Source organism: Coffea arabica, chromosome 6e (assembly GCF_036785885.1).
Source record: "Coffea arabica cultivar ET-39 chromosome 6e, Coffea Arabica ET-39 HiFi, whole genome shotgun sequence".
In the NCBI taxonomy this organism is placed as follows: domain Eukaryota; kingdom Viridiplantae; phylum Streptophyta; class Magnoliopsida; order Gentianales; family Rubiaceae; genus Coffea; species Coffea arabica.
This window is the reverse complement of record NC_092321.1, coordinates 29,745,450-29,770,728: the sequence shown is the minus strand read 5'-3', so window position 1 is coordinate 29,770,728 and position 25,279 is coordinate 29,745,450. Positions and strand designations below refer to the sequence as shown.

The 25,279-nt window shown below is 36.8% G+C and overlaps 3 protein-coding genes and 1 long non-coding RNA gene across 11 annotated transcripts; 2 read left to right on the top strand and 2 right to left on the bottom strand.

Moving 5' to 3' along the window:
- Window positions 1-3,805: 3,805 nt before the first annotated feature.
- LOC113694933 (uncharacterized) lies at window positions 3,806-4,206 on the bottom strand. Its single transcript, XR_003449506.2, has 3 exons — window positions 4,172-4,206; window positions 3,994-4,092; window positions 3,806-3,903 (listed from the first exon to the last, which is right to left on the bottom strand). It is a non-coding gene; the product is annotated as an uncharacterized lncRNA (long non-coding RNA).
- A 3-nt stretch (window positions 4,207-4,209) lies between these two features.
- Window positions 4,210-5,715, bottom strand: LOC113696692 (calcineurin B-like protein 3; the record flags this gene model as incomplete). Its single annotated transcript, XM_072056183.1, has 4 exons — window positions 5,571-5,715; window positions 5,050-5,138; window positions 4,820-4,879; window positions 4,210-4,248 (listed from the first exon to the last, which is right to left on the bottom strand). Coding segments are annotated over exons 1-4 (234 nt in total), but the record flags the coding sequence as incomplete, so codon positions are not given.
- Window positions 5,716-7,594: 1,879 nt separating this feature from the next.
- LOC113696691 (calcineurin B-like protein 3) lies at window positions 7,595-10,580 on the top strand. Of its 4 annotated transcripts, none has more exons than XM_072056410.1 (6): window positions 7,595-8,172; window positions 9,115-9,197; window positions 9,368-9,427; window positions 9,999-10,075; window positions 10,165-10,253; window positions 10,343-10,580. In XM_072056410.1, the coding sequence occupies exons 1-6, from the start codon at window positions 8,049-8,051 to the stop codon at window positions 10,348-10,350; spliced, it is 441 nt and encodes a 146-aa protein (XP_071912511.1). In that variant the 5' UTR covers window positions 7,595-8,048; the 3' UTR covers window positions 10,351-10,580. The 4 variants fall into 4 exon arrangements, with proteins under 4 accessions (XP_071912511.1, XP_071912512.1, XP_071912513.1 ...); XM_072056411.1 differs by lacking the exon at window positions 10,343-10,580 and adding an exon at window positions 9,609-9,717 and having other exon boundaries at window positions 10,155-10,246; XM_072056413.1 differs by lacking the exon at window positions 7,595-8,172 and adding an exon at window positions 8,375-8,676 and having other exon boundaries at window positions 9,109-9,197; window positions 10,343-10,578.
- A 2,062-nt stretch (window positions 10,581-12,642) lies between these two features.
- On the top strand, window positions 12,643-23,929 carry LOC113697104 (replication protein A 70 kDa DNA-binding subunit B). Of its 5 annotated transcripts, none has more exons than XM_072055708.1 (12): window positions 12,646-13,315; window positions 13,776-13,936; window positions 14,183-14,965; window positions 21,548-21,715; window positions 21,787-22,060; window positions 22,158-22,254; window positions 22,350-22,474; window positions 22,589-22,667; window positions 22,778-22,910; window positions 23,027-23,187; window positions 23,308-23,428; window positions 23,529-23,929. In XM_072055708.1, the coding sequence occupies exons 3-12, from the start codon at window positions 14,768-14,770 to the stop codon at window positions 23,685-23,687; spliced, it is 1,515 nt and encodes a 504-aa protein (XP_071911809.1). In that variant the 5' UTR covers window positions 12,646-13,315; window positions 13,776-13,936; window positions 14,183-14,767; the 3' UTR covers window positions 23,688-23,929. The 5 variants fall into 5 exon arrangements, with proteins under 5 accessions (XP_071911812.1, XP_071911809.1, XP_071911810.1 ...); XM_072055709.1 differs by having other exon boundaries at window positions 13,770-13,936; XM_072055711.1 differs by lacking the exon at window positions 23,529-23,929 and having other exon boundaries at window positions 12,643-13,315; window positions 23,279-23,411.
- Window positions 23,930-25,279: the final 1,350 nt, after the last annotated feature.

The following is a 25,279-nucleotide window of genomic DNA, read 5'->3' as shown; positions in this document are numbered from 1 at the left end:
TAAAAAAAAAAGAAAAAAGATTTGGATATCAATTTTTTCCATTTTTATATTCAGTAATAAAACATAGAAATCGGCTTGTGATTGGTCGAAAATCAAAATTAATTTGTGTTTAATTGATTTTGTCCATTGTCAGAAATTAATTTAATATCTAAAAATCACGTCACATGATCTATCAGAATAGTTATGCATAAACTCTAACAGAGTACCACTCTTGCAAAAGTTTTTTTTATATATATTTACTAGGTGCGGTCCCCGCGCGATGCGCGGGCGTCATGGGATTTTTTTTTTATATTATTGCATTGAGGAGTTAAGTGAAATGCATATTTTGCAAAAGATCGCTGGACTGCGTCTGTGATATAGATAATTTTTCAGGTCTTTTCAAAAGGATAAATTTATGTGGATCATTGTTTATATCCAGTTTACAGGATCATGCAGGCATATTTAAACATATTTACAGCTAAAGCTTCTTAGAGCTTTTTGCACTTTCAAAACTGTTAAAGGGTTGCAAGCCTAATTGTTGTAGATGTCGGTTCGTTGTTTTTTGATGGGGCTGTCTATCAGTTTGAGTGCGGTCAGGAGATTGCTGTCTATATTTGCTGAAGGTTCTGGTGTATGTGCAACTTCGGTTGTTTCTGGGTGTGACAGTGATGAGAACATGAAGATTTGGATTCCCTTCAAATTCAAGAAAATTCGATTGATGGTTGATAGTACAATCGGGTTCAAGAATCATTGAAGATTTGTCATGCTTATTTCTTGTTATTTATTTAAGTAAGTTTCCAGCAATACTTATTAGTTAGTCTTGAGTTATCAACATATATAGAATAACAGCCGAAGGCCTCTTTGGTCGGCTTCGTTTTGGTCGTCCTCTCACGTGCGTTGTGCGCCTGGACTTATTCTAGGTATGTGTCATGTGGACTGATCTATTAGATCTACTGTCGTTCTTCTTGTCTGTGGACTATCTTTCCTATCTATTTCAGTTTACAACTTGGTAATCTATACTTATATAGGATCTTGCATGGAAATTCATGCATATTTCCAAACCATTAATGTTGATAAAAAATATTTATTCTTAATGATCTACAGAGGCCCTTCAAAATGGAGTCTCTCTTGATGAATCTACCTCTTCCTCCATCAGCCATGGTATTCATGTCTTCCATTGCCCAGTGAGTAACGGTATCATTAATGACATTGAAATGGAGCATTGTTTTAGTACAATGCTAGAAATCAGTCTTGAGTGACATACAGACAGTCTCCCTTGCAAGAGCTTCAGGATTTTCTAATCCTCGGGGTTGCTTATAAATTTCAGAATCACAGCAATTGACAACAGCAGAAAGTAAATGCTTCACACCGTCTAAGCAACGCAACATGATATCTTACAGAAACCAAAACACTCCATACCTGTAAATTAAATGTTACAAAATTTTTGACATATCATTTCAGAAAAAGTGTTGATGCTTGAATTAGTGAAAAAACATCCAATGATATGTCAAAGAATAGGATATACTTAAAAGGAATACAAATCAATGAGATAACAGTAAAAAAACTCAAAAGAATGGACTGCAAAAGAATAGGTAATTGCAAACAATTGAAGGTGTAACTTGTCCATACACTTTTGTCATTAACTGAAGGCATCACCTTTTAATTCATTAATGTGTTTTCCATACTTTTGACATACTTGCACAACATATGTTTCTTTTTTCTTTTTTTGAATAGAAATAAAAGTATTTGGCCATACAGTAGCACGAACACAGTTGAATTGTTTACTGATGATAGCAATATTGAATCAGTATATTAGTAAACATGATATCCTCGTGTGCTTATATGTCAGTAAAAAAAAAATAACATACAAAGATATGTTCCAGAATTTTTGAACTACAAACGCTGATGTTTAAAACCTGATAATGCATACAAATTGAACTTAAAACCAACTTATTTATTAATCTCCTATTTGAATTAATAGCTGATGTGTATGGCTGAGCGATAGAAAAAAAAAAGGATAGAATCCACCATAGCACACCCAAGGTTAGAAAAGCAGAAATCAAGCATACTTGGAGTCAATAATGAAGAACAGAAACCAAAAAAGTGAACTGACCACAACAGCCAGACGAAAAACGACACCATGGCCACCAGATAATCAATTATTTCAGTTTAACATTTATGTAATTCAAAGTAACTCATACGAACATAACATTCCCAAAAGTCTGGACTTTCTGAAAGAGAACAGATGCTGAGACCACAGGATCTAGAGGTCCCGGGTCAAATCCCCCTTCCCCTATCCTGCTTCCTAAATTCCAACCCTCCCCTGCCAGGAGAAGAAAAAAAGAAAAGAAGAAGAAGAAACAGAACATAAAATTCCTTTTTTTACACGGCTGTGCTCCTGCCAGTCAACAAATAATGATCAGCTCAATAGTCCAAAACCAATGCTTGTAAGGAAGCCCTTAACCACCAAACCCAGTTTGTACCCCACAATCCTCGATGCTGATCCAATATGGAAAAACCACAACAGTTCGGGAAAAGAGTTCTAAGATTGTTGAACTGTTTTCAGATCTTTCCGTAATTCATTGATGGTGGCATAATCCTTTACTAACAGTCATTTCTCTGCTACTAATAAACTGGAAAATATCATGATTTATGAATTTCCTTTGTTGCTTTGTATTTGCAGGACTGGGAGATTGTAGTAGCTTTAGAAAAGCTGGCGGAGTGCCAAGACACTATTTTAAACTGGAAAATTGTAGGACTGGAAAGTAGTTAAAGGCATTGGCTTCACCCATAAAGGCTGCTCTTTTTGATAAGGCCCTTTTTGATAAACTATCCTGTTGTTGCCGCCATGACAACTTCTGAGAAGAATACTCGCCAGCGGTCATCTCTTCTAGATAAAATGCTAGCTGAAGACAAATATGTGACCAAGGATCTCAAGTCTCCTGAAGAATATTTATTCTTGATAAACTATAAAGGTTATTATCCACCAAACATTCTTATTTCATGAATCTATGTTTAATTAGGCATGTTTTTTATTCATTCCAATGCACATCACGTGGTTTGTGCCTCCTAGTAATAATGCTTTCATCAATCACATTTCAAATACTCATCAAACAAAGGAAAATAGAAGCCCCATATAAAACTCTCCAATTTCAGAGTCGGGACCTAAATTTTGCAACAAATTCAATCAAAACATCAACTAAATGAATTATGGTTCATACACTTCCTGAGAGTCACAACATTACAACATCTTTAAGTTACAATTTTTGGCCTATCTCTTCTACTTGAAGTTGCTGTGAGTTAGCCTGGAACTCTGTCATTTGTACATGATTGTATGAGGATGGTACTTTTGAAAAAAAAAAAAAATCATGAGGAGGGTCCTATTTTACATCTGACTGCTTCAGAAGTCCAGTCAACTTTGACTACTTCTGCAACAACGTGGATGTAAGGAGGAGCTACACAAGACACTTTTTTAATGGCTGTATTTCCAAAAAGAAAGCATGCGGACACCATAATTTGATTATCATCAATAATGATATAGGACCATCGGATTGTTGGTGCGGAAACGAAGGCCAGAACCAATTTGCTCTGAGGTGGGACATACCCAGCAAAAGATATTTTGACCTAAAACCTGCAAGTCAAGTAAATCACGTATAAATGCCTAGAAATCTAAGACCATATCTCGGAGAGCATGTTGTACCATGATATCTACAGTATTAGTTAGTAAACTTCTATGCACAAGAAGCCTAATTTGATCAGCCAAATGAAGTGCCTACTCTAGGCTCTCTTATTTGCTACTAAGAACAAGAGAAGAGAGAAATGACTTACTGATATCATATTCTCATAAGTACCAAGATCATATGGATGTGAATACAGATAACCTCCTTTTTCAGCAAGCCACATAGCTCTCACACCTTCATGGTACTGTACGGTAAAAAAGGTAGGAAGTGGTCATCAGACTTGATCAGATGCTAGATAGATGAAAAAAAAAATACTATCACCACCAATGCAAACCTCTATTGTGGTCTTGTTTTGCAGAATAAGATAAACATGCCAAAACATAAAGATGGTCAGCGCGAGAGTCAATGGCACCAGCAGGATCCCTGAAATGACCTGAAGGCTACTGTTCAAGTTGAATGCAAGGATATGCAAAATTATAACTTGTTGAAATATAGATACAGGAAGAAGTTACATATGCAGCTCTAAAAAAGCCTTTATTTTGCTCTTCGTCTGTTGTAGAATCAACTGTTTTCTACCGCAAAGCAAAACCTGAAACAATAAAGAGCAACTAAAGAGATTCAGAAGACTTGGTGAAAAGAAAAGGAGGAGAAGGTATAAACAACAAAATCCGCATTCAAATTAAGGCAAGTTCAACCACAGGCCACAATAATTAAATGTCAACTAATAGGTAAATAAAATGAAAAAGGAGCACAGAATAGAAAAATAAGAATCTTTTATTGAACTGAAAGAGATATATTGATATACCAAGGAGTATATGCATGAAACAACGGCGTAAAGAAGAAATAAGAAGTAAAAAGAAAGATGGTTACATTCAATCTTATCATCAATCGGAGCATTTGGGTGAAAGACTGAAAGAGAGCGTGCAAACTCCTCAAAATCTAATATCCCATTTTGCTTTGTGTCAAACAAGTCAAATACCTGGGAATTTTTAATGATTTTGTCATCGATTATCAAAAGGAAAGGTGACTAAGTTTGAATACTTTCCGCACAAAGAGAACAGGGGGCGTCGGAAAACAGCTCAGAAAAGCTACATACTCCTAATGGAGACAGACACGAATCAAACATATCAATTCTATTGTTCAACATTTGCAGAAAGTACCCGATCAGCAAACAAGCTCTCCTTTTTATTTGTCTTAAATAGTGCAAGTTGAAACTCTTCCTGCAAAGCAATTAATTAGCATAATTCAGGAAAAAACATAAATCAACTACAAAATATAGAAAAACAAAAACATGAGGGATGTAACTGAGACAGAAAAAGTACAAGTCAGTGCATTGACAGTATGGCTATGTTTGAATAGCACTTGTACCACTTACAGTGAAATCTATTACCTTGTTGATAAGCCTATCATCAATCACAGCACTGCTGATCTTCTTAAATAATTCATACAGTGCCTCTATCTCACTGACACTGACTGCAGCTAGATTTTCCAAAAAGGGGGAAAAGAAAAAAAAATAACAGCAAAATTTCCAAATCAGAACAACTGGTAGACAACTGATATAAAAAAAATTCTTATCAGCACGAAAATGAAGTAAACTCTGAATATTAGAAATTCCATTTAGTCAAGGAAAATAAGCTGAGCACGGTACAAAGAAGACAAACTCTCCAGATGGCCCCATTTTAGGCAATCTACTACTAAGAAAATGCACCACATTTTCAAAAAACACTTGTAAGGTCTGCAAACCTCAACATCTTTGTTAGACCATTTATCACATAGGAGATATGCGAAGTAAGAACCAGCTAGATGATCATGTCTACTATCTTCAAGACTATTTAAATCATCTACATGTGCTTCAAATAAGTGTGGTCTCTTCATGATTAATATCTTCTACGCCACTACTTTCTTGTATACCTTTGCCTTTCCTTAGATATGACACCAATTCTCCAAAAGAAGCCATGGTTCAATCTGTGGCCTGAGCTTGCATCAAGTTAAGACATGGCACCTGATATTGACATGGAAGGAGGAGTCACCAAGTGCTAGAGAAACTCCTTCGGTCTTTGAGAATTTATATGGACACTGGTAACTTATTTTTGCCTGATGCAACTTTAACTCAGAGCTTAAATGCACTGTGAAAAGAATAGCATAGAGCAAATACTGCAGTCTTTGTTAATTTAAATCACCCCTGGCCAATTAGCAGTAGAAATTTCAGTCCAGTCAGATGCCAGAAGTTCAACTAAGTAAAATTAATTTCTCAATTTGCGCAACAATTATGTTGATGAAGCACGTGCCATTCAATGAAAATAAGAACTAGGATCTACTTATTTTTCTAAATTTGTATGGACCGTCTAATCATTTTCATTTAGTGCCCTTTATTTATTATTGGTGATTTTTATAAATTGAGTGCTTAACATTTACTATTGTAGGTTTGGCTGTAACAATCCTAATAGCTATATTAGTAGCAGCAGTAATCCCAAAAAGAAAGATGGATTCCTTTAGGTTATGCCACCGTCAAGCAAGAGGTACTTTTTTCCTCCTCTTTTTTTTTTTTTTAGAGCATTGGTTTTATGTGTTCAATTTTTTTTTTGAATGTTCCTTTATGAATTGACATTGTTCTTTTTCTTTTTTCTACCTCTTGGATTCTGAATTTTTCTCATGAGTTTTGAATCAAGGAGCTGGAGTAATTGGGTCCCAATAAAGGCTGGTGAAAGATGTTGTCCAGAGTTTTGTGGATGATGACCTTGTTTCAAAAGACAAGATAGGGACTACTGTGAGTAAACTTGTCCGTATGGAGTTAGAAACATAATTCATATTTGACATTCTGTAGCTGAACATTACATAGAGTAGAGCATTGGAATCACTGCATTTGCTGCTTCTGATGTTTTTTTTTGTTATCATACACTTGTGCTTTGACATACCAGAGTAGTATATGTTTGCGCAATATCTCAGTTTTTTTATTGTTTAAATTCCAGTGCAAATATTTAGGTAAAATTAACTTGGAAAAAAAAGACTGTCCTTGATGATTGATGTGATAATTTGGTTTCCCTTTCTTTCCCTTTAGTTGACTGTCAGTTAAAATTTGCAGCAGTGTGGCCGCAAATTAAAATAATCTCTAATTTTGTTGCTTGTTACCTGGCATTTGATTGCAGTCTATGCCAGTGTCAGGGCTTTTGTTTTTCTTAATCTAAATCTTCTTTTCTGTGTTATAAATGTTGAAAAAATTATGGGATATTACTAATGTGATATTTTCTCGAACTGTTGGGGTTTTTCGATATTGGATCAGCATCGAGGATTGTGGGGTACAAACTGGGTTTGGTGGTTAAGGGCTTCCTTACAAGCATTGGTTTTGGACTATTGAGCTGATCATTATTTGTTGACTGGCAGGAGCACAGCCGTGTAAAAAAAGGAATTTTATGTTCTGTTTCTTCTTCTTCTTTTCTTTTTTTCTTCTCCTGGCAGGGGAGGGTTGGAATTTAGGAAGCAGGATAGGGGAAGGGGGATTTGACCCGGGACCTCTAGATCCTGTGGTCTCAGCATCTGTTCTCTTTCAGAAAGTCCAGACTTTTGGGAATGTTATGTTCGTATGAGCTACTTTGAATTACATAAATGTTAAACTGAAATAATTGATTATCTGGTGGCCATGGTGTCGTTTTTCGTCTTGCTGTTGTGGTCAGTTCACTTTTTTGGTATCTGTTTTTCATTATTGACTCCAAGTATGCTTGATTTCTGCTTTTCTAACCTTGGGTGTGCTATGGTGGATTCTATCCTTTCTTTTTTCTATCGCTCAGCCATACACATCAGCTATTAATTCAAAGAGGAGATTAATAAATAAGTTGGTTTTAAGTTCAATTTGTATGCATTATCAGGTTTTAAACATCAGCGTTTGTAGTTCAAAAATTCTGTAACATATCTTTGTATGTTTTTTTTTTTACTGACATATAAGCACACGAGGATATCATGTTTACTAAGATACTGATTCAATATTGCTATCATCAGTAAACAATTCAACTGTGTTCGTGCTACTGTATGGCCAAATACTTTTATTTCTATTCAAAAAAAGAAAAAAGAAACATATGTTGTGCAAGTATGTCAAAAGTATGGAAAACACATTAATGAATTAAAAGATGATGTCTTCAGTTAAAGACAAAAGTGTATGGACAAGTTACACCTTCAATTGTTTGCAATTACCTATTCTTTTGCAGTCCATTCTTTTGAGTTTTTTTACTGTTATCTCATTGATTTGTATTCCTTTTAAGTATATCCTATTCTTTGACATATCATTGGATGTTTTTTCACTAATTCAAGCATCAACACTTTTTCTGAAATGATATGTCAAAAATTTTGTAACATTTAATTTACAGGTATGGAGTGTTTTGGTTTCTGTAAGATATCATGTTGCGTTGCTTAGACGGTGTGAAGCATTTACTTTCTGCTGTTGTCAATTGCTGTGATTCTGAAATTTATAAGCAACCCCGAGGATTAGAAAATCTTGAAGCTCTTGCAAGGGAGACTGTCTGTATGTCACTCAAGACTGATTTCTAGCATTGTACCAAGAGCCTATATTATGTCACTTGCATTTCTTTTTTCACACTGAAGGAAACGAAATTGTTACTTAGATCACGTAGCCTTATTTTCATTGAATGGCACGTGCTTCATCAACATAATTGTTGCGCAAATTGAGAAATTAATTTTACTTAGTTGAACTTATGGCATCTGACTGGACTGAAATTTCTACTGCTGATTGGCCAGGGGTGATTTAAATTAACAAAGACTGCAGTATTTGCTCTATGCTATTCTTTTCACAGTGCATTTAAGCTCTGAGTTAAAGCTGCATGAGGCAAAAATAAGTTACCAGTGTCCATATAAATTCTCAAAGACCGAAGGAGTTTCTCTAGCACTTGGTGACTCCTCCTTCCATGTTAATATCAGGTGCCATGTCTTAACTTGATGCAAGCTCAGGCCACAGATTGAACCATGGCTTCTTTTGGAGAATTGGTGTCATATCTAAGGAAAGGCAAAGGTATACAAGAAAGTAGTGGCGTAGAAGATATTAATCATGAAGAGACCACACTTATTTGAAGCACATGTAGATGATTTAAATAGTCTTGAAGATAGTAGACATGATCATCTAGCTGGTTCTTACTTCGCATATCTCCTATGTGATAAATGGTCTAACAAAGATGTTGAGGTTTGCAGACCTTACAAGTGTTTTTTGAAAATGTGGTGCATTTTCTTAGTAGTAGATTGCCTAAAATGGGGCCATCTGGAGAGTTTGTCTTCTTTGTACCGTGCTCAGCTCATTTTCCTTGACTAAATGGAATTTCTAATATTCAGAGCTTACTTCATTTTCGTGCTGATAAGAATTTTTTTTATATCAGTTGTCTACCAGTTGTTCTGATTTGGAAATTTTGCTGTTATTTTTTTTTCTTTTCCCCCTTTTTGGAAAATCTAGCTGCAGTCAGTGTCAGTGAGATAGAGGCACTGTATGAATTATTTAAGAAGATCAGCAGTGCTGTGATTGATGATAGGCTTATCAACAAGGTAATAGATTTCACTGTAAGTGGTACAAGTGCTATTCAAACATAGCCATACTGTCAATGCACTGACTTGTACTTTTTCTGTCTCAGTTACATCCCTCATGTTTTTGTTTTTCTATATTTTGTAGTTGATTTATGTTTTTTCCTGAATTATGCTAATTAATTGCTTTGCAGGAAGAGTTTCAACTTGCACTATTTAAGACAAATAAAAAGGAGAGCTTGTTTGCTGATCGGGTACTTTCTGCAAATGTTGAACAATAGAATTGATATGTTTGATTCGTGTCTGTCTCCATTAGGAGTATGTAGCTTTTCTGAGCTGTTTTCCGACGCCCCCTGTTCTCTTTGTGCGGAAAGTATTCAAACTTAGTCACCTTTCCTTTTGATAATCGATGACAAAATCATTAAAAATTCCCAGGTATTTGACTTGTTTGACACAAAGCAAAATGGGATATTAGATTTTGAGGAGTTTGCACGCTCTCTTTCAGTCTTTCACCCAAATGCTCCGATTGATGATAAGATTGAATGTAACCATCTTTCTTTTTACTTCTTATTTCTTCTTTACGCCGTTGTTTCATGCATATACTCCTTGGTATATCAATATATCTCTTTCAGTTCAATAAAAGATTCTTATTTTTCTATTCTGTGCTCCTTTTTCATTTTATTTACCTATTAGTTGACATTTAATTATTGTGGCCTGTGGTTGAACTTGCCTTAATTTGAATGCGGATTTTGTTGTTTATACCTTCTCCTCCTTTTCTTTTCACCAAGTCTTCTGAATCTCTTTAGTTGCTCTTTATTGTTTCAGGTTTTGCTTTGCGGTAGAAAACAGTTGATTCTACAACAGATGAAGAGCAAAATAAAGGCTTTTTTAGAGCTGCATATGTAACTTCTTCCTGTATCTATATTTCAACAAGTTATAATTTTGCATATCCTTGCATTCAACTTGAACAGTAGCCTTCAGGTCATTTCAGGGATCCTGCTGGTGCCATTGACTCTCGCGCTGGCCATCTTTATGTTTTGGCATGTTTATCTTATTCTGCAAAACAAGACCACAATAGAGGTTTGCATTGGTGGTGATAGTATTTTTTTTTCATCTATCTGGCATCTGATCAAGTCTGATGACCACTTCCTACCTTTTTTACCGTACAGTACCATGAAGGTGTGAGAGCTATGTGGCTTGCTGAAAAAGGAGGTTATCTGTATTCACATCCATATGATCTTGGTACTTATGAGAATATGATATCAGTAAGTCGTTTCTCTCTTCTCTTGTTCTTAGTAGCAAATAAGAGAGCCTAGAGTAGGCACTTCATTTGGCTGATCAAATTAGGCTTCTTGTGCATAGAAGTTTACTAACTAATACTGTAGATATCATGGTACAACATGCTCTCCGAGATATGGTCTTAGATTTCTAGGCATTTATACGTGATTTACTTGACTTGCAGGTTTTAGGTCAAAATATCTTTTGCTGGGTATGTCCCACCTCAGAGCAAATTGGTTCTGGCCTTCGTTTCCGCACCAACAATCCGATGGTCCTATATCATTATTGATGATAATCAAATTATGGTGTCCGCATGCTTTCTTTTTGGAAATACAGCCATTAAAAAAGTGTCTTGTGTAGCTCCTCCTTACATCCACGTTGTTGCAGAAGTAGTCAAAGTTGACTGGACTTCTGAAGCAGTCAGATGTAAAATAGGACCCTCCTCATGATTTTTTTTTTTTTCAAAAGTACCATCCTCATACAATCATGTACAAATGACAGAGTTCCAGGCTAACTCACAGCAACTTCAAGTAGAAGAGATAGGCCAAAAATTGTAACTTAAAGATGTTGTAATGTTGTGACTCTCAGGAAGTGTATGAACCATAATTCATTTAGTTGATGTTTTGATTGAATTTGTTGCAAAATTTAGGTCCCGACTCTGAAATTGGAGAGTTTTATATGGGGCTTCTATTTTCCTTTGTTTGATGAGTATTTGAAATGTGATTGATGAAAGCATTATTACTAGGAGGCACAAACCACGTGATGTGCATTGGAATGAATAAAAAACATGCCTAATTAAACATAGATTCATGAAATAAGAATGTTTGGTGGATAATAACCTTTATAGTTTATCAAGAATAAATATTCTTCAGGAGACTTGAGATCCTTGGTCACATATTTGTCTTCAGCTAGCATTTTATCTAGAAGAGATGACCGCTGGCGAGTATTCTTCTCAGAAGTTGTCATGGCGGCAACAACAGGATAGTTTATCAAAAAGGGCCTTATCAAAAAGAGCAGCCTTTATGGGTGAAGCCAATGCCTTTAACTACTTTCCAGTCCTACAATTTTCCAGTTTAAAATAGTGTCTTGGCACTCCGCCAGCTTTTCTAAAGCTACTACAATCTCCCAGTCCTGCAAATACAAAGCAACAAAGGAAATTCATAAATCATGATATTTTCCAGTTTATTAGTAGCAGAGAAATGACTGTTAGTAAAGGATTATGCCACCATCAATGAATTACGGAAAGATCTGAAAACAGTTCAACAATCTTAGAACTCTTTGCGATAGCGAGATATTTCTTTATATTTCACAATTTTAGAACTCTTTTATTGTTAGCCAATTCAACTAAAGAGGAATTCAAAAACTGTACCCATTTCATTTTTATTTCATTGATCAACTCGATTAACTCATAGTCAACTAATATGAGAATTCAATCACTTTTTTTTTTCAAACTACTATAATCACAATTGGATCAGTATTGCTATATATAATGAAAATGCCTTCAAATTTAGCTTAGTATTTCCCTTTTTGTCCTATGAAGCATAATATATACTTGTGGTCACACTCTATGTTTCTACACTTCATGAAAAATAGTAAACTTGATTCTCATGTTAAACAAGAAATGGAGTGAGATAAAAGAAGAATTTCCCAAGTTCCAACGAAAGTAGTTCTCTATCTCGATAGTACTCTCTCTCTTATAAAGTACGATATATTCAGATCATCACATCCTATGCTTCTGCACTTCATGAAAAATGCTGAACTTTATTCTCATGCTAAACGAGTAATAAAGTAAGATAGGAGAAGAATTCACCAAATTTTAACTAAAAAAATATTAACTTTAAATCCTAGCAGTACCTCTCTATAAATCTAAATAAATATTCGTACTATTTTTGTAAAACGATTTTGCCGTCTACTTATTCATGTATATTTATGCTTAGTTGTGTACACATATTAACCAACAAACATTTTTGTTCCATGAATCCACATGCTTAAGGGGGCATATTTTATGTTTATCCCAACGCGCAACGCGTGTTATATGCCTCCTAGTTTGTATAGAGCAGTGTAGGTATATAGTATTTGACAAAAAAAATTTAAAAAAAAACATCTACTATTATAGGCAATTTTCAAAGTTTTGAAAGAATGTAATAATTTGAACAAAGAAAAAAGGACGCAATAATAAGCCAAAAAGTTGCATCCAAACGAACGAAAACGCGATCCCATGGATACGGGGAATCATCAAATTCTAAAGTTAGCTAATCTTTCCCCAGTCCCACACCGAAACATCGGAGCCCTACAAACACCAAAATCCCAAGTCTTGATTTGCCATTCAATGGATCCCACCACAAAATTTTCCATCAAAAAGTGGGTTAAATAAGTGCTGTAATACATGCAAGCATTGCCCCGACAGAAGACTTGACCTCAATTCGGTGGTATTATCAGGGCGTCATTATTAAACACCGTGCGATTGTAATCTTAAACGCCTGATTAAAGAGGAAGAAAGGAAAATAAATTTAAAAAAAGAGAGAGAAAAGAAAAAATTGAAGTCCATTTGCCGTTGTGAGACAAAAATTTTTCTTTTTCTTTGATAATTCCATCCATCACTAAAATAAAATTGTTCTCTTCCCGTTCTTTACTTCTATTCAAGGATTGTTCGTTGCCCCAGGTGGACATCAGATTCTGAGATTAAGTTGGGCCAGCTCGGCCCTTCGTTTTCTTTTTATCGGTGAACTGAGGATCCAGATTTTTCGAGGAGATTCAGGTCCCTCAGGTAGTTTACCAGACTGGAGAAGAAGTTTGCAATTCCACGGTGTGATTCTTCCGTTCCGGCCGAGACTTTTTGAATTTTGCTGACAGCTGGCAACCTTGTAAGCAAGAAAAGCTTATGCTTTTGACTGTTTATGCATTTATGATTAGCACCCTGCTGATGCTAAATAATATACATTTTGGATTTGACAATCGGTAAGTTAGTATTATACCATATTAAGATCCGGAAATTTAGAAAATGGCACCATGATTTTTACTCTCTCGTTGGCTGTTCCGATTTGCAGAGTTGATCAATTAGTGAATTTTGACTGCGATTATTAAAAAGATACCATTTTTACTGTGATTATTAAAACGACTCCTTTTGAGTAGAGGATTATGTCCAGTTTATTTGGTTTCCTATGTGTTTTTAGTGAAAAAAAAATGTATAAGGGTTGAGGAAAGGAGATTCCATTTTGGTGAGGGGAATTAATTATTCACTGATATATTTAGTCAAAAACATGAAGAGTTGGAAAAAAGAAAAGGTCTTTTTTTTTTTTTAACATAGCAATATTTAAGTTTCAGGGTTGATTCAGATGATGCCATGAGGATACGAATTTCTTTTCTGGAGGAGCGGAGGCTTGGAAGCTGATTGTCATGCGCAGTTGAAGTTTCACTGTTTTGGCATTTCCGCAATTTTGCTTTTACAGAATGATGGCATATATGGGGACTCCTAGGCGTAACAGGTTCAGTGACTTGTATTTTTTCTTCCCTAATGGACAGGGTTTTTCTTTAATGTTCCTGTTTGATGAATTATGTTGCATGGTTTAAAGAAATCATAAGGATTAATTCTGGTGATTAGAGTGTTCTTCCTGAGTTCCTGTCTGAGCATAGCTACAACTGAAATCAATGACATATTGAGGATTGTTTTTACCTGTCTCAGCATAGCAACACTAATTCTGATATGTTTTTACCCATTAACCTGGCTGCAGCTTGCACGTAAGAAGACCAAATGAAACAATGAGGCTGCTTGTCACAACCTTTGTAGGAATTGTTTTTGGATTCTTTTTAGGTGTATCCTTTCCGACAATCTCATTGTCTAAGGCATGCAACCACTTTCTTTTTCCCCTTTTTTGGTTAATAATTTCCGACTGTGCCTCATAATGGTAGATGACATGAAGAAGCAGAAAAATATTCTAGAATTCTAAATGTCAATCAACCAAGTCTTTGAAGGATGCTGGGAAGAAATCTCACTCTATTGACCTTATGATTGTAAACCCAAAATCATTTAGATGAACACCAACAGCAATCATTACGATATCTGCCATTGAAGAATAACCATATCTGCCATTGAAGAATAAATCACAAAAGGGACACTCGCCGCTGAAAACAATTAAAATCCTAGCTGAATCTTCTTGTTGCATGACACTCGCCGCTGCTGTGCATCAGAAAAAAATAGGCTGTCTCCCTTGGCCGCTTCTCCAGCTAGCCTTCGTGTACCTAACGGCCATAAATAATATCGGTTGTACTTTTACTTTTACTCTTCGGCCTTTTTCAGCCTTTCAGCTCGAGCATTAATGGGTTTGAGCCCTACTTCTTGCCCTCCAAACATTATTCGCTTTGGTACTACTTTTCCAGCTACTTTTTTCCCCCTCAGTTCAACATTAGCTCCGTTCGTGGTTAGTTCTGCTTACCTGTGTTGGATCTCAGAGATTCATCCCCCGGCACTGCATTTTTTCCGGCTATCTGCTCTGTTTTCCTCCATTTCTTCCCCGGTATTCTCTTTTCCCCCTAGAATGCTTGTTTATGATTTTTTTTTTAAATATCTTTTTCCACCGGGATTTAGTCAAGCAAATGTGTAGTCTTGTTTTTCTAATTACCTGAATACAGTTGGTTCTGCTTCTGAGAGATTCATCCCTCGGTGCTGAAGCTTTTCATCTTGCTGCTCTGTTTTTCTCCATTTTTTGCCTGTTCTTCTTTTTCTTCCCTCGGAGGTTTTGCTAGGCTCGGAACTAGCTTCTTCATTGACTCTGTGTTTTCTACATTTTGGGCCAGATGCTTTTTTCTTTTGCACTGCCTTTTACGCTTGTTTTGTGTTTTGCTTGGGTATTTTTCCCCTTGTTCTTGGTTCTGTCTTCGTTGTTCTTTTAAATTTTTTCCCCGGTGACTTGTTCTTTTGTTACATTTATCTTCTTCCGGGCTTGTTTTTTTGTTTGTTTCTATCAGATGTTCCTCCTATTTCATGTGTTATATACCTTTTTTGTTTGCTTTTAGCCCTATTGATTGATTAATAGAGTGCTTTTTCTTAATATCTTTTTCCACCGGGGTTTAGTCAAGCAAAGCTTTTCATCTAGCTGCTCTGTTTTTTTCCATTTTTTCCCTGTTCTTCTTTTTCTTCCCCCAGAGGTTTTGCTAGGCTCGGAACTAGCTTTTTCATTGACTCTGTGTTTTCTACATTTTGGGCCAGATCCTTTTTTCTTTTGCATTGCCTTTTACGCTTTTTTTTGTGTTTTGCTGGGGTATTTTCCCCCTTGTTCTTGATTCTTAGATTTTCCCCTTTTCCCGTTCTTTTTCCCCTTTGCTATTTGTTGTAGTGCCTGGCTGTTGTGCTTTTTCCTTCTTTCCCTCCAGTTCTCTCTTTGTTGGTCTTTTAAATTTTTCCCCAGGTTAATTGTTCTTTTGTTGCATTTATCTTCTTCCGGGCTTGTGTTTTTGTTTGTTTCTATCAGATTTCCTTCCTGTTTCAGGTGTTATGTAACTTTTTGTTTGCTTTTAGCCCTATTGATTGAGTAATAGAGTGCTTTTCCTTATTCTTTGGTCTCTTTTTTTTTTTTAAAAAAAGTGTGAGTTAGAGTAAAAAAAAAAAATCAATGGTCTTGCTACAAATAAACAAGCGAAAAAAATGACTGATTGAAAGGTTGGAGCTCTTGTTGGCTATTTGTGTTTTTTTCCCCATAAAGCTCCTCCTGATTGAGGTTGTCGAATCTTGGAAATTAATTAGCATTCAAAATCTGCCTGGATATGCCTGTTACTGTTAATATGTGTCAGTTATATAAACAGTTATACAAGGCCTGGATAAATGAATCATTAGTGCACTGTATATATGTATGTATGTATCTGTGTGGTGGGAGAAAATTATCTAAAAATGTTGAGGTGAAAAGTGTTGAATATATCTAGATACGTGTGATATATTATACATCAATTATAGGGATTAGATAGCCTGATTATTAGCCTGATTATCCTAGTTTAATTATAGGAAGTAGATAGCTAATTATTCTAGCTTGATTTTAGGATCTTGATAGCTTGAATTTAGGATCTAGATTATTTCAATCTTGTATATATATGTCAGTTGTACTACTCACATGAGAAGTGAAGAAATGTCATCCCAAAATATCTTCCTCTCTTGCTTCTTCTCTTTCATGGTATCAGAGCAAGTTAGAAAGAGAAATTCGTTTTCTAATCATCCCACCCGGTGATTTTACCCGGTGATTTTCTTTAACCCAATATCATTATGTCTACATCCGATACATCTATAACATCTACATCTAAATCCACAACTCCTCTCATGGCCAATCCATCTATTACTGGTTGTACTATTATTACTACCGAAAAACTAAAAGGCAGTAACTACTCTACTTGGGCTGCTGACGTAGAGCTATGGTTTATGGGACAAGGATATAAAGATCATCTTACTACTAAACCTGATGATACTATGACTGATCCATCCAAGTGGGAGCGAATCGATGCTCAATTGTGTAGCATGCTTTGGCAGACCATTGATTCTTCACTAAAGCAAATTTTCCGTCCACATAAGACTTGCTTTAGTGTTTGGGAGCAGGCCAAAGCATTATACACTAATGATATATCTCGTGTTTATGCCGTTTGTTCTGATTTGATGAGTCTCATTGCACCTCGAAAACTTGATATGCCTATGAGTTCTTACTTAGGCAGAATTCAAGGGGTCCTTTCCGATTTCAATGAGTTGCTACCCCCTGCTGCAACTCAGCAGGAACAACTCTCTCAGCGAGGTACATTTTTTATGCTTTTGGCTCTCTTTGGATTACCTGCAGAATATTCTACCATTCGTGACCAGATTCTTGCTAGCCCCACAATTCCTACTTTGTCTCAAGCTTTTTCACGGCTGTTACGGCTCCCGGATGAATCAAAATCATCTTCGGAGACTATCGTTGTTGATTCATCAGCTTTGGCATCTCAATCCAGCCAAAGAGGAGGTCGTGGACGTGGCCGTGGTCGAGGTGGTTATAATGGTAACAAAAATCGACCCTACTGTGACTATTGTAAAAAGGTTGGCCACACAGAAGATCGGTGTTGGCTCTTGCATGGACGTCCTCCCCAACAAGTGGCGAATATTGTTCAATCCGAACCTTGCGCAAGTTCAGAACCAACTCTCAAGCCTGAGTATGAAGATTTTGTGAAATGGTTTACAGCCAAACAGTCTTCCACACCTACTGCCTCAGTTGTACACACTAGTAATGTTAGCGCATGTGTCTCTCAATCTCCATCTCTTGGCCCATGGGTTTTAGATTCTGCTGCCACAGATCATATTTCTGGTAATCCACAACTTTTCTCTTCACTCCATAGTTCTACTTCTCTACCCAATATTACTCTTGCTGATGGCTCACAAACCCAAGCTAAAGGGATTGGCAAGGCTAACCCTCTACCTTCTGTGCCTCTCGATTCTGTTCTTTTTGTACCCAATTGTCCTTTTAGTTTAGTATCTGTTCGTCGTTTGTGTCGTTCTCTTAACTGCTTAGTTACATTTGATGAGGAATCTGTAATTTTACAGGATCGAGGTACAGGGCGGACGATTGGCACAGGGCGTGAGTCTCAGGGACTTTACCATCTGTCTTTACCAACACCAGTATCTTGTTCTGCAATAGATGATCCTCTGCTAATCCATAGTCGTTTGGGTCATCCAAGTTTAAATAAGTTTCGAAAGATGGTGCCATCTATTACCATGTCTTCCTTAGAGTGTGCATCATGTCAGCTTGGAAAACACACTCGTAGTCATTTTCCGAAAAGGGCTAATAGTAGAGCTGAATCTCTATTTTCTTTGGTCCATACTGATATTTGGGGACCGAGTCGTGTTATTTCTACTTTAGGTTTTCAGTATTTTGTTACTTTCATTGATGATTATTCTCGTTGTACTTGGGTGTTTCTTATGAAGAATAGATCTGAAGTGTTTTCTATTTTTCAAAGTTTTGTCTCTGAAATTCAAACACAATTTGGTGTTTCCATAAAAATCTTACGTAGTGATAATGCACATGAGTATTTCTCCACCTCTTTCAAGTCCTTTATGGAGTCTAAAGGGATCATTCATCAATCATCATGTTCTCACACCTCACAACAAAACGGGATTGCTGAAAGGAAAAATAGACATTTGGTTGAAACAGCACGTACTTTACTTCTTCATGCAAATGTTCCGTTACGTTTTTGGGGGGATGCCATTCTCACTGCATGTTATTTGATTAATCGCATGCCATCATCTGTCCTTAAGGATCAAGTTCCTTACTCTTTTGTATATCCTAATGCTCCACTATTTTCTATTTCCCCTCGTACATTTGGCTGTACATGTTTTGTACATGATTTCACTCCTGGAAAAGATAAGCTGTCTTCACGTGCTGTCAAATGTGTATTTTTGGGATACTCTCGAACACAAAAAGGGTACAAATGTTTTTCTCCTGATCTTAGACGATACATCATCTCTGCAGATGTTACGTTCTTTGAGTCTACTCCTTTCTTTCAGCCTAACAAGTCTGAGCATTCTACAATCACGGAAGATATTCCTGTTTCTACTTATTTTGTTCCTCTTACTCATGACACTGACATTAGTCAGCCTCCTAAAGAGTCCTTACCTTCACCCGCATCACCACCACCATTGCTCACTTACCAGAGACGCAATGTAGGGAATTGTCCTACTACAGTTCCAGATACTGGTGTTGGAGAATCTGCTGATGTCCCTGATGTCTCATGAACTATTCCAAGTTCGTCACCTACCACGATCTCCTCTCCAGCCAGCCCACCCATTGCTGTCCGCAAAGGTATTCGTTCTACTCGCAATCAATGTCCCAACTATACTTGTCTCAATTATCAGCGCGTGTCTTCATCCTATTATGCCTTTTTGTCCTCTTTGTCGTCCATGTCTGTTCCTAAAACTATAGGTGAGGCTATGTCCCACTCTGGGTGGCGTCAGGCAATGATAGATGAAATGGCTGCTCTTCACTCCAATTCCACTTGGGAGCTAGTCCCACTCCCACCTGGTAAATCAACTGTTGGTTGTCGTTGGATTTATACTGTTAAAGTTGGTCCGGATGGTCAAATTGATCGTCTTAAAGCTCGTCTAGTAGCTAAGGGTTATACTCAAATTTTTGGTCTGGATTATACTGACACCTTTTCTCCAGTGGCCAAGATGTCTTCTGTTCGTCTCATCTTATCTCTTTCTGCTGTTCATCATTGGCCTTTGCACCAATTAGACATCAAGAATGCATTCCTTCATGGTGCATTGCAGGAGGAAGTTTATATGGATCAACCACCTGGTTTTGTTATTCAGGGGAAGTCTAGTGGAATGGTTTGTCGACTAAAACGTGCACTCTATGGTCTCAAACAATCTCCTCGGGCCTGGTTTGGACGCTTTCGTGATGTTGTCCAAAAATATGGCATGATCCGTAGTGAAGCTGATCATTCAGTGTTTTATCGTCATTCTCCATCAAAAGGTAGCATTTATCTTGTCGTTTATGTCGATGATATTATTATCACTGGACAGGATCATGATGGAATTGCTCAGTTAAAGAACCACCTTTTTGGCCATTTCCAGACGAAAGATTTGGGCAAGCTTCGTTATTTCTTGGGTATCGAAGTTGCCCAATCCAAAGAAGGTGTTGTTATTTGCCAACGAAAATATGCATTGGACATTTTGGAGGAGGCAGGCATGTCAAATGCTAAGCCTGTCGAAACTCCAATGGATCCTAATATTAAATTATTTCCAGGACAGGGGGAGCCACTTAAGGATCCTGGAAAGTATCGTAGGCTTGTGGGACGGTTGAACTATCTTACAGTAACACGTCCTGACATATCTTTTTCTGTCTCAGTGATCAGTCAGTTTTTAGATTCCCCATGTGATACTCATTGGAATGCAGCTCTCCGCATTCTCAAATATATCAAAGGAGCACCTGGCCAAGGATTGTTGTATACTGATAAAGGAAACATGCAAGTAATTGGTTACACTGATGCAGATTGGGCAGGATCACCTATTGATCGTCGTTCTACCACAGGCTATTGTATTCTAGTTGGTGGCAACTTAATATCTTGGAAAAGTAAAAAACAAGATGTGGTTGCTAGATCCAGTGCTGAGGCTGAGTATCGAGCCATGGCTATGGCTACATGTGAGCTAATATGGCTTAAACAATTGCTCAATGAGTTGAATTTGGGAACTAGTGACCCAATGAAGTTGATTTGTGATAATCAAGCTGCACTTCACATTGCCTCCAATCCAGTCTTTCATGAGAGGACTAAGCACATTGAAGTTGATTGCCATTTTGTTAGAGAAAAATTGATCTCCAAAGTTATTGAGACGGGTTTCGTTAATTCAAGTGATCAACTTGCAGATTTTCTTACCAAGTCCCTAAGAGGTCCTCGTATAAAATATATATGTGGCAAGCTTGGTGCATATGATTTGTATGCTCCAGTTTGAGGGGGAGTGTTGAATATATCTAGATACGTGTGATATATTATACATCAATTATAGGGATTAGATAGCCTGATTATTAGCCTGATTATCCTAGTTTAATTATAGGAAGTAGATAGCTAATTATTCTAGCTTGATTTTAGGATCTTGATAGCTTGAATTTAGGATCTAGATTATTTCAATCTTGTATATATATGTCAGTTGTACTACTCACATGAGAAGTGAAGAAATGTCATCCCAAAATATCTTCCTCTCTTGCTTCTTCTCTTTCAAAAAGCAATTCAGTTCATCATCACCTAGGCTAGGCAAGGCCACCCTGTTATATTTCTTTGAACTGCAGGTTTTAACCTGCCATTATATTTGGTGACCTGCTCTTCTGTTTGTCTTTTAGTTCTATTTTTATTAGCTCGTATTTTGCTTGAATATCTGCATTCATGTAATCGTTAGTTCTACTTTTTTGTGGCTCCTTGTTTGGCTGATTTTTTGTATTTATGCTATCGTTTTGCTTTCCCCTTTTTTCCGTGTTTTTTTTTTCATTGGGCCTGATTAACGTCTTTCTTTGCCTGATTTTTTGTATTTATGCTATCGTTTTGATTTCCCCTTTTTCCCGTGTTTTTTTTTTCATTTGGGCCTGATTAGCGTTTTTCTTTAGACTATGTGGTCTGAACATGCTGATGGAATGTTGCGTTTGCCTGAGGTTAATGCTTGTCTGGTTCGTTGGACATCTCAAGTTCAGCTTATCGAGGCATCGCACGTGAAGACAACTTGTGGCAGTGAGCTAACAAAGAAGTTCCGATACTTTGTTTTTTCTGATTTCCAGGTGCAGTTTTGCGCTGTTTCTCGTTTAATTTTTTTTGGTTCTTTTGCTGATTGTGGATTTGTTTATTTTAGGGTGTTAAGGTGACTGCACTTACGATTGATGAGAATATTGATCGTGTTAGTGATGTATTTGTGCCATTTAAGAAGTATCGCATTTCAAAAGCCCGTGTTTATGAGATACCTAACTCTTCTTTGAGTGTTGGTTCTTATCGCTTTTATTGGGTTTTAACTAATGACACTGTAATTGATGAATTAATCGAAATTGACCCTCCAAAACTCCCATGCTATTTTCGCCTACGCTCTATTGCTTCGTGTGATGCTGTTGCCGACACAGAAAACTTCATAGGTAGCTCTATATTTTGTTGGTTGTTTTTCCCCTTGTTCTTGAATTCCTTGTGCCTATACATTTGTTTTTCTCTAATTTTTTTTTTGTGGCTTCACAGATGTCATGGGAATTGTTTTGTGTGCCTTTCCTGCTAGAGAGGTATATTTTGAAGGAGGCCCATCTGTCGCACGTGACTATGTTATTGTTAACTATGAGTAGGTGTTTGCTTTTCTTCCCCCTCTGTTTATTGAGTTTATCTTTTGTATTTGGGTTGCTAATGAGTATTTTTTATATGTTCCTCTGTGTTAAGGCTTAGGCCTGTTATTTTAACTCTTTGGAATGAGTTCGAAGCCATAGAAGGGGCTGACATAATGGCTAATATTGCACAGAATCCGGTTTTGATATGTATCCGTCTTAGGGTGACTACCGATAACTGTAAGCTTCTATATGTTATAAATATCTTTTCATCTTTTATCCATACTATTTTTAAAATTTACCATTTGGTTTTGCCTGAGCATTGTTCTCTGGGTCACTCAATCCTTTTTCCAGATTTATCGTTATCTACTCAGTCTTCGTCTGTGATATTGGTTTCCCCAATTGTGCAAGAAGCTGGGAACCTCCGGGCATGGTCTGCTGTTTTGTTCCTTTTTTTTTTTTTGCCAGTTCGTTGTTCTCTGTTTATTTTTTTATTTTTTTTTGCTATTACTTTGCTTTATCAAATTACTGTAATCTGTTTAGGTTTCAAGCTAATAAATCAGACCTCACGCAAATGGTCCACGAGAGGAGTTATGCTAATCCATGTGTATTGGTCCCACCAGTTGCTTCTAGCCGTATAAGTCAGATCTCATTCATTGCACAGGCGACGAAGTTTGTGAGTTTGCTATTACATTCTTGCTGGAATCATAGTCTTTCTCTATAAATGTTTTCATATCCACCTTGAGTATCCCATAACTTTTCCTCCCTTGCTTTGTATGTTACCCACCACAGGACATAGGAACTGCATGGATAAGAGGCACGGTTTCTCTTGAGTATAGAAAGGGTAGACTATGGTATCTAGCCTGTCCACATTGCTATCTTCCTAATGATTTTTCTTTGAACTGGGGTATCATGTGCCGCTATTGCAGCCGAGACATTTATACTTTCCCTAGGTATGGTGTTCTTATGGTAGTCTCTTTTATATTTTTTTATTTGTTCCTGTTTTTTATTTTATTTTGCTGTTTTTGAGTCCTCTTTTGTTAGATGAATTGCTTATTCGTTTGTGCTATAAGGGCTTGTGTGACTCTTGCTATCAAGGATGGCACTGGTTCACTGAATGTAATAGCCATGGGAGATGAGGCCGAGAAGTTAATAGGTATCAATTCTCACCGTTTATATCAGGCTGATAAGGAGGTACTGCTATTTCCCTGTTGTGCATATGCTTCTAAAGTGTAATGTTGTTTGCTGATTTTTTGGCTATGAGAATAAGTCATTGCTTTCACTTTGTCGCCAGGATGTGCATCTTACTGATCGTGTGGCGAGTGCACTTAACGGAAGAGTAATGTTGTTTTATCTTAAGCATTCGGACCATGCTTTTAGGGTTACAAAGGGTGCTCGCTATACAATCGTCGCTTCCTATGACGTGAATGATGCTGAAGCACAAGCTGCCTAATTCTTTTTAGCTTTTAGTGTAAACTTCTCTTGTTTGTTTTTTTTGGATGTATAGCTTATATCTTATGCTATATCGAGCTCTCTTTGGCTGTTACAGTTAGGCCAAGTCATGGTGGATTTGTTGTGTCGTTGGTTGTTTGTTTTGTTGGTGGTTAGGCATTCTGCACATTTGGATCTTAGCCCATGCTATTTTCTCATGGCCTGGCTGTTGTTTAGACTATGTTTTTTGTTTGATTTCTGTTTTGTTATTGAACAATTTGGATCTATTTAAATAAAAAAAATATGTGTTATCAGGCACCATGCAGTATTTTCCTTTTGTATCTTGCTGTCCTTTGTGAATTTCGATCCCCGAGCAATTTATTTGTTCCAAGAAAAAACTGTCGAAGCAAATAAGATTCTGAGCTATACACTACTTAATGTTTCCCTGGTGAGGCAATTCGGAAGCGCAAACTACTAAGCTATGATATATTAGCTTGTTAACAGTCTTCACGAAGCTAAACTGATTGCTTTACTTTTGTTGATTAAAAAAAAAAATCAAAGAGGTCAAGCACAGTCCTTTTTCCATAAACTGCCTCCTGAAAAGAAACTATTGTACTGCACAAGATGAACTAGCTAAAAAAGCTTTGCGGAAATAATCTGCTCATCTTAATTTCATAAAAAAACCATTTTAAAAAGGTCAAAAAACCTTTGACCATGTAAAAGTTTGTTTGCCTTGCAAGAAATGTCCGACTATGTATCAAGCAAAAAAAACAAAAGGAACCAAAGCTTATTGCCCATCTTATGTACGTTCTGTATCCTGAATCTTTGGCAGTTAGGCAGCTTTTTCAGTAAAGCATTCTGCTCTTTACTGAATGCTGCATCTATGTCCCCTTCTTTCAAAGTAACTAAGTCATTTAATAGCCTAGAACATGGACTTCAGTTAGTACTTGCCTGCTGATGCTGTTGTTTTATTGTTTGCCTCTGATGTGGTCCGGAAGACAATGTTAGACTATCAACAGCTCTTTTAAACTTTCTTTTTCTTATCTAGCTCATACGTTGGAGTTAGGTGTGAAAGCTAGAATCCTCCAGATTCATCTCTTTTCTTTTGCCTCAGGAATATACTTATCTTCTCTATAATACTGGTATGTCCCTATTCATTTTCTATTGCATATGAATGAAAATATCTCTGCTGCTACTGGTAGTTACCTGCTGATGCTAACTAGAGTCTTGCACATTCATCTCTTTTCTTTTGCCTCAGGGATATATTTATCCTCCCTAGGATACTGGTATGCCTCTCTTCATTCTCTATTGAAAATATGCATGAACATATCTCTGGTATATGCATGAACATATTGGAGCTGTTGCACGTACTCTGTTTCCTGTTTTACCTGTTCCGTGTGTTTCCATATTTTCCTTAGGTTGCTCTATGGCCTGCTACTCTAACAATGAGCCCCTAATCTTTGTTCTTTCATTGTGTTGCATACCTACCTCTACATGCGTTGTTCTTTTTTGAGTTTTTTTACACACCATAGCTGAGGTTTTTTTTCCCCCCCTAAGCCATTGTATTGTTAAGCAATCTATTTGTTGGTTATGAGAGCTGGCATAAAAAGCCTT

Excerpts from the sequence above, each read along its gene's own strand:
- LOC113697104 (XM_072055708.1), top strand. The coding sequence starts at position 14,768 with ATGGGTTTGAGCCCTACTTCTTGCCCTCCAAACATTATTCGCTTTGGT. Across the intron at positions 22,668-22,777 it reads GCTGGGAACCTCCGGGCATG|GTTTCAAGCTAATAAATCAG; the intron begins GTCTGCTGTTTT and ends TAATCTGTTTAG. Across the intron at positions 22,911-23,026 it reads TTGCACAGGCGACGAAGTTT|GACATAGGAACTGCATGGAT; the intron begins GTGAGTTTGCTA and ends TACCCACCACAG.
- LOC113696691 (XM_072056410.1), top strand. The coding sequence starts at position 8,049 with ATGTTGCGTTGCTTAGACGGTGTGAAGCATTTACTTTCTGCTGTTGTC. Across the intron at positions 8,173-9,114 it reads TCTTGCAAGGGAGACTGTCT|TCAGTGTCAGTGAGATAGAG; the intron begins GTATGTCACTCA and ends ATCTAGCTGCAG. Across the intron at positions 9,198-9,367 it reads ATGATAGGCTTATCAACAAG|GAAGAGTTTCAACTTGCACT; the intron begins GTAATAGATTTC and ends ATTGCTTTGCAG.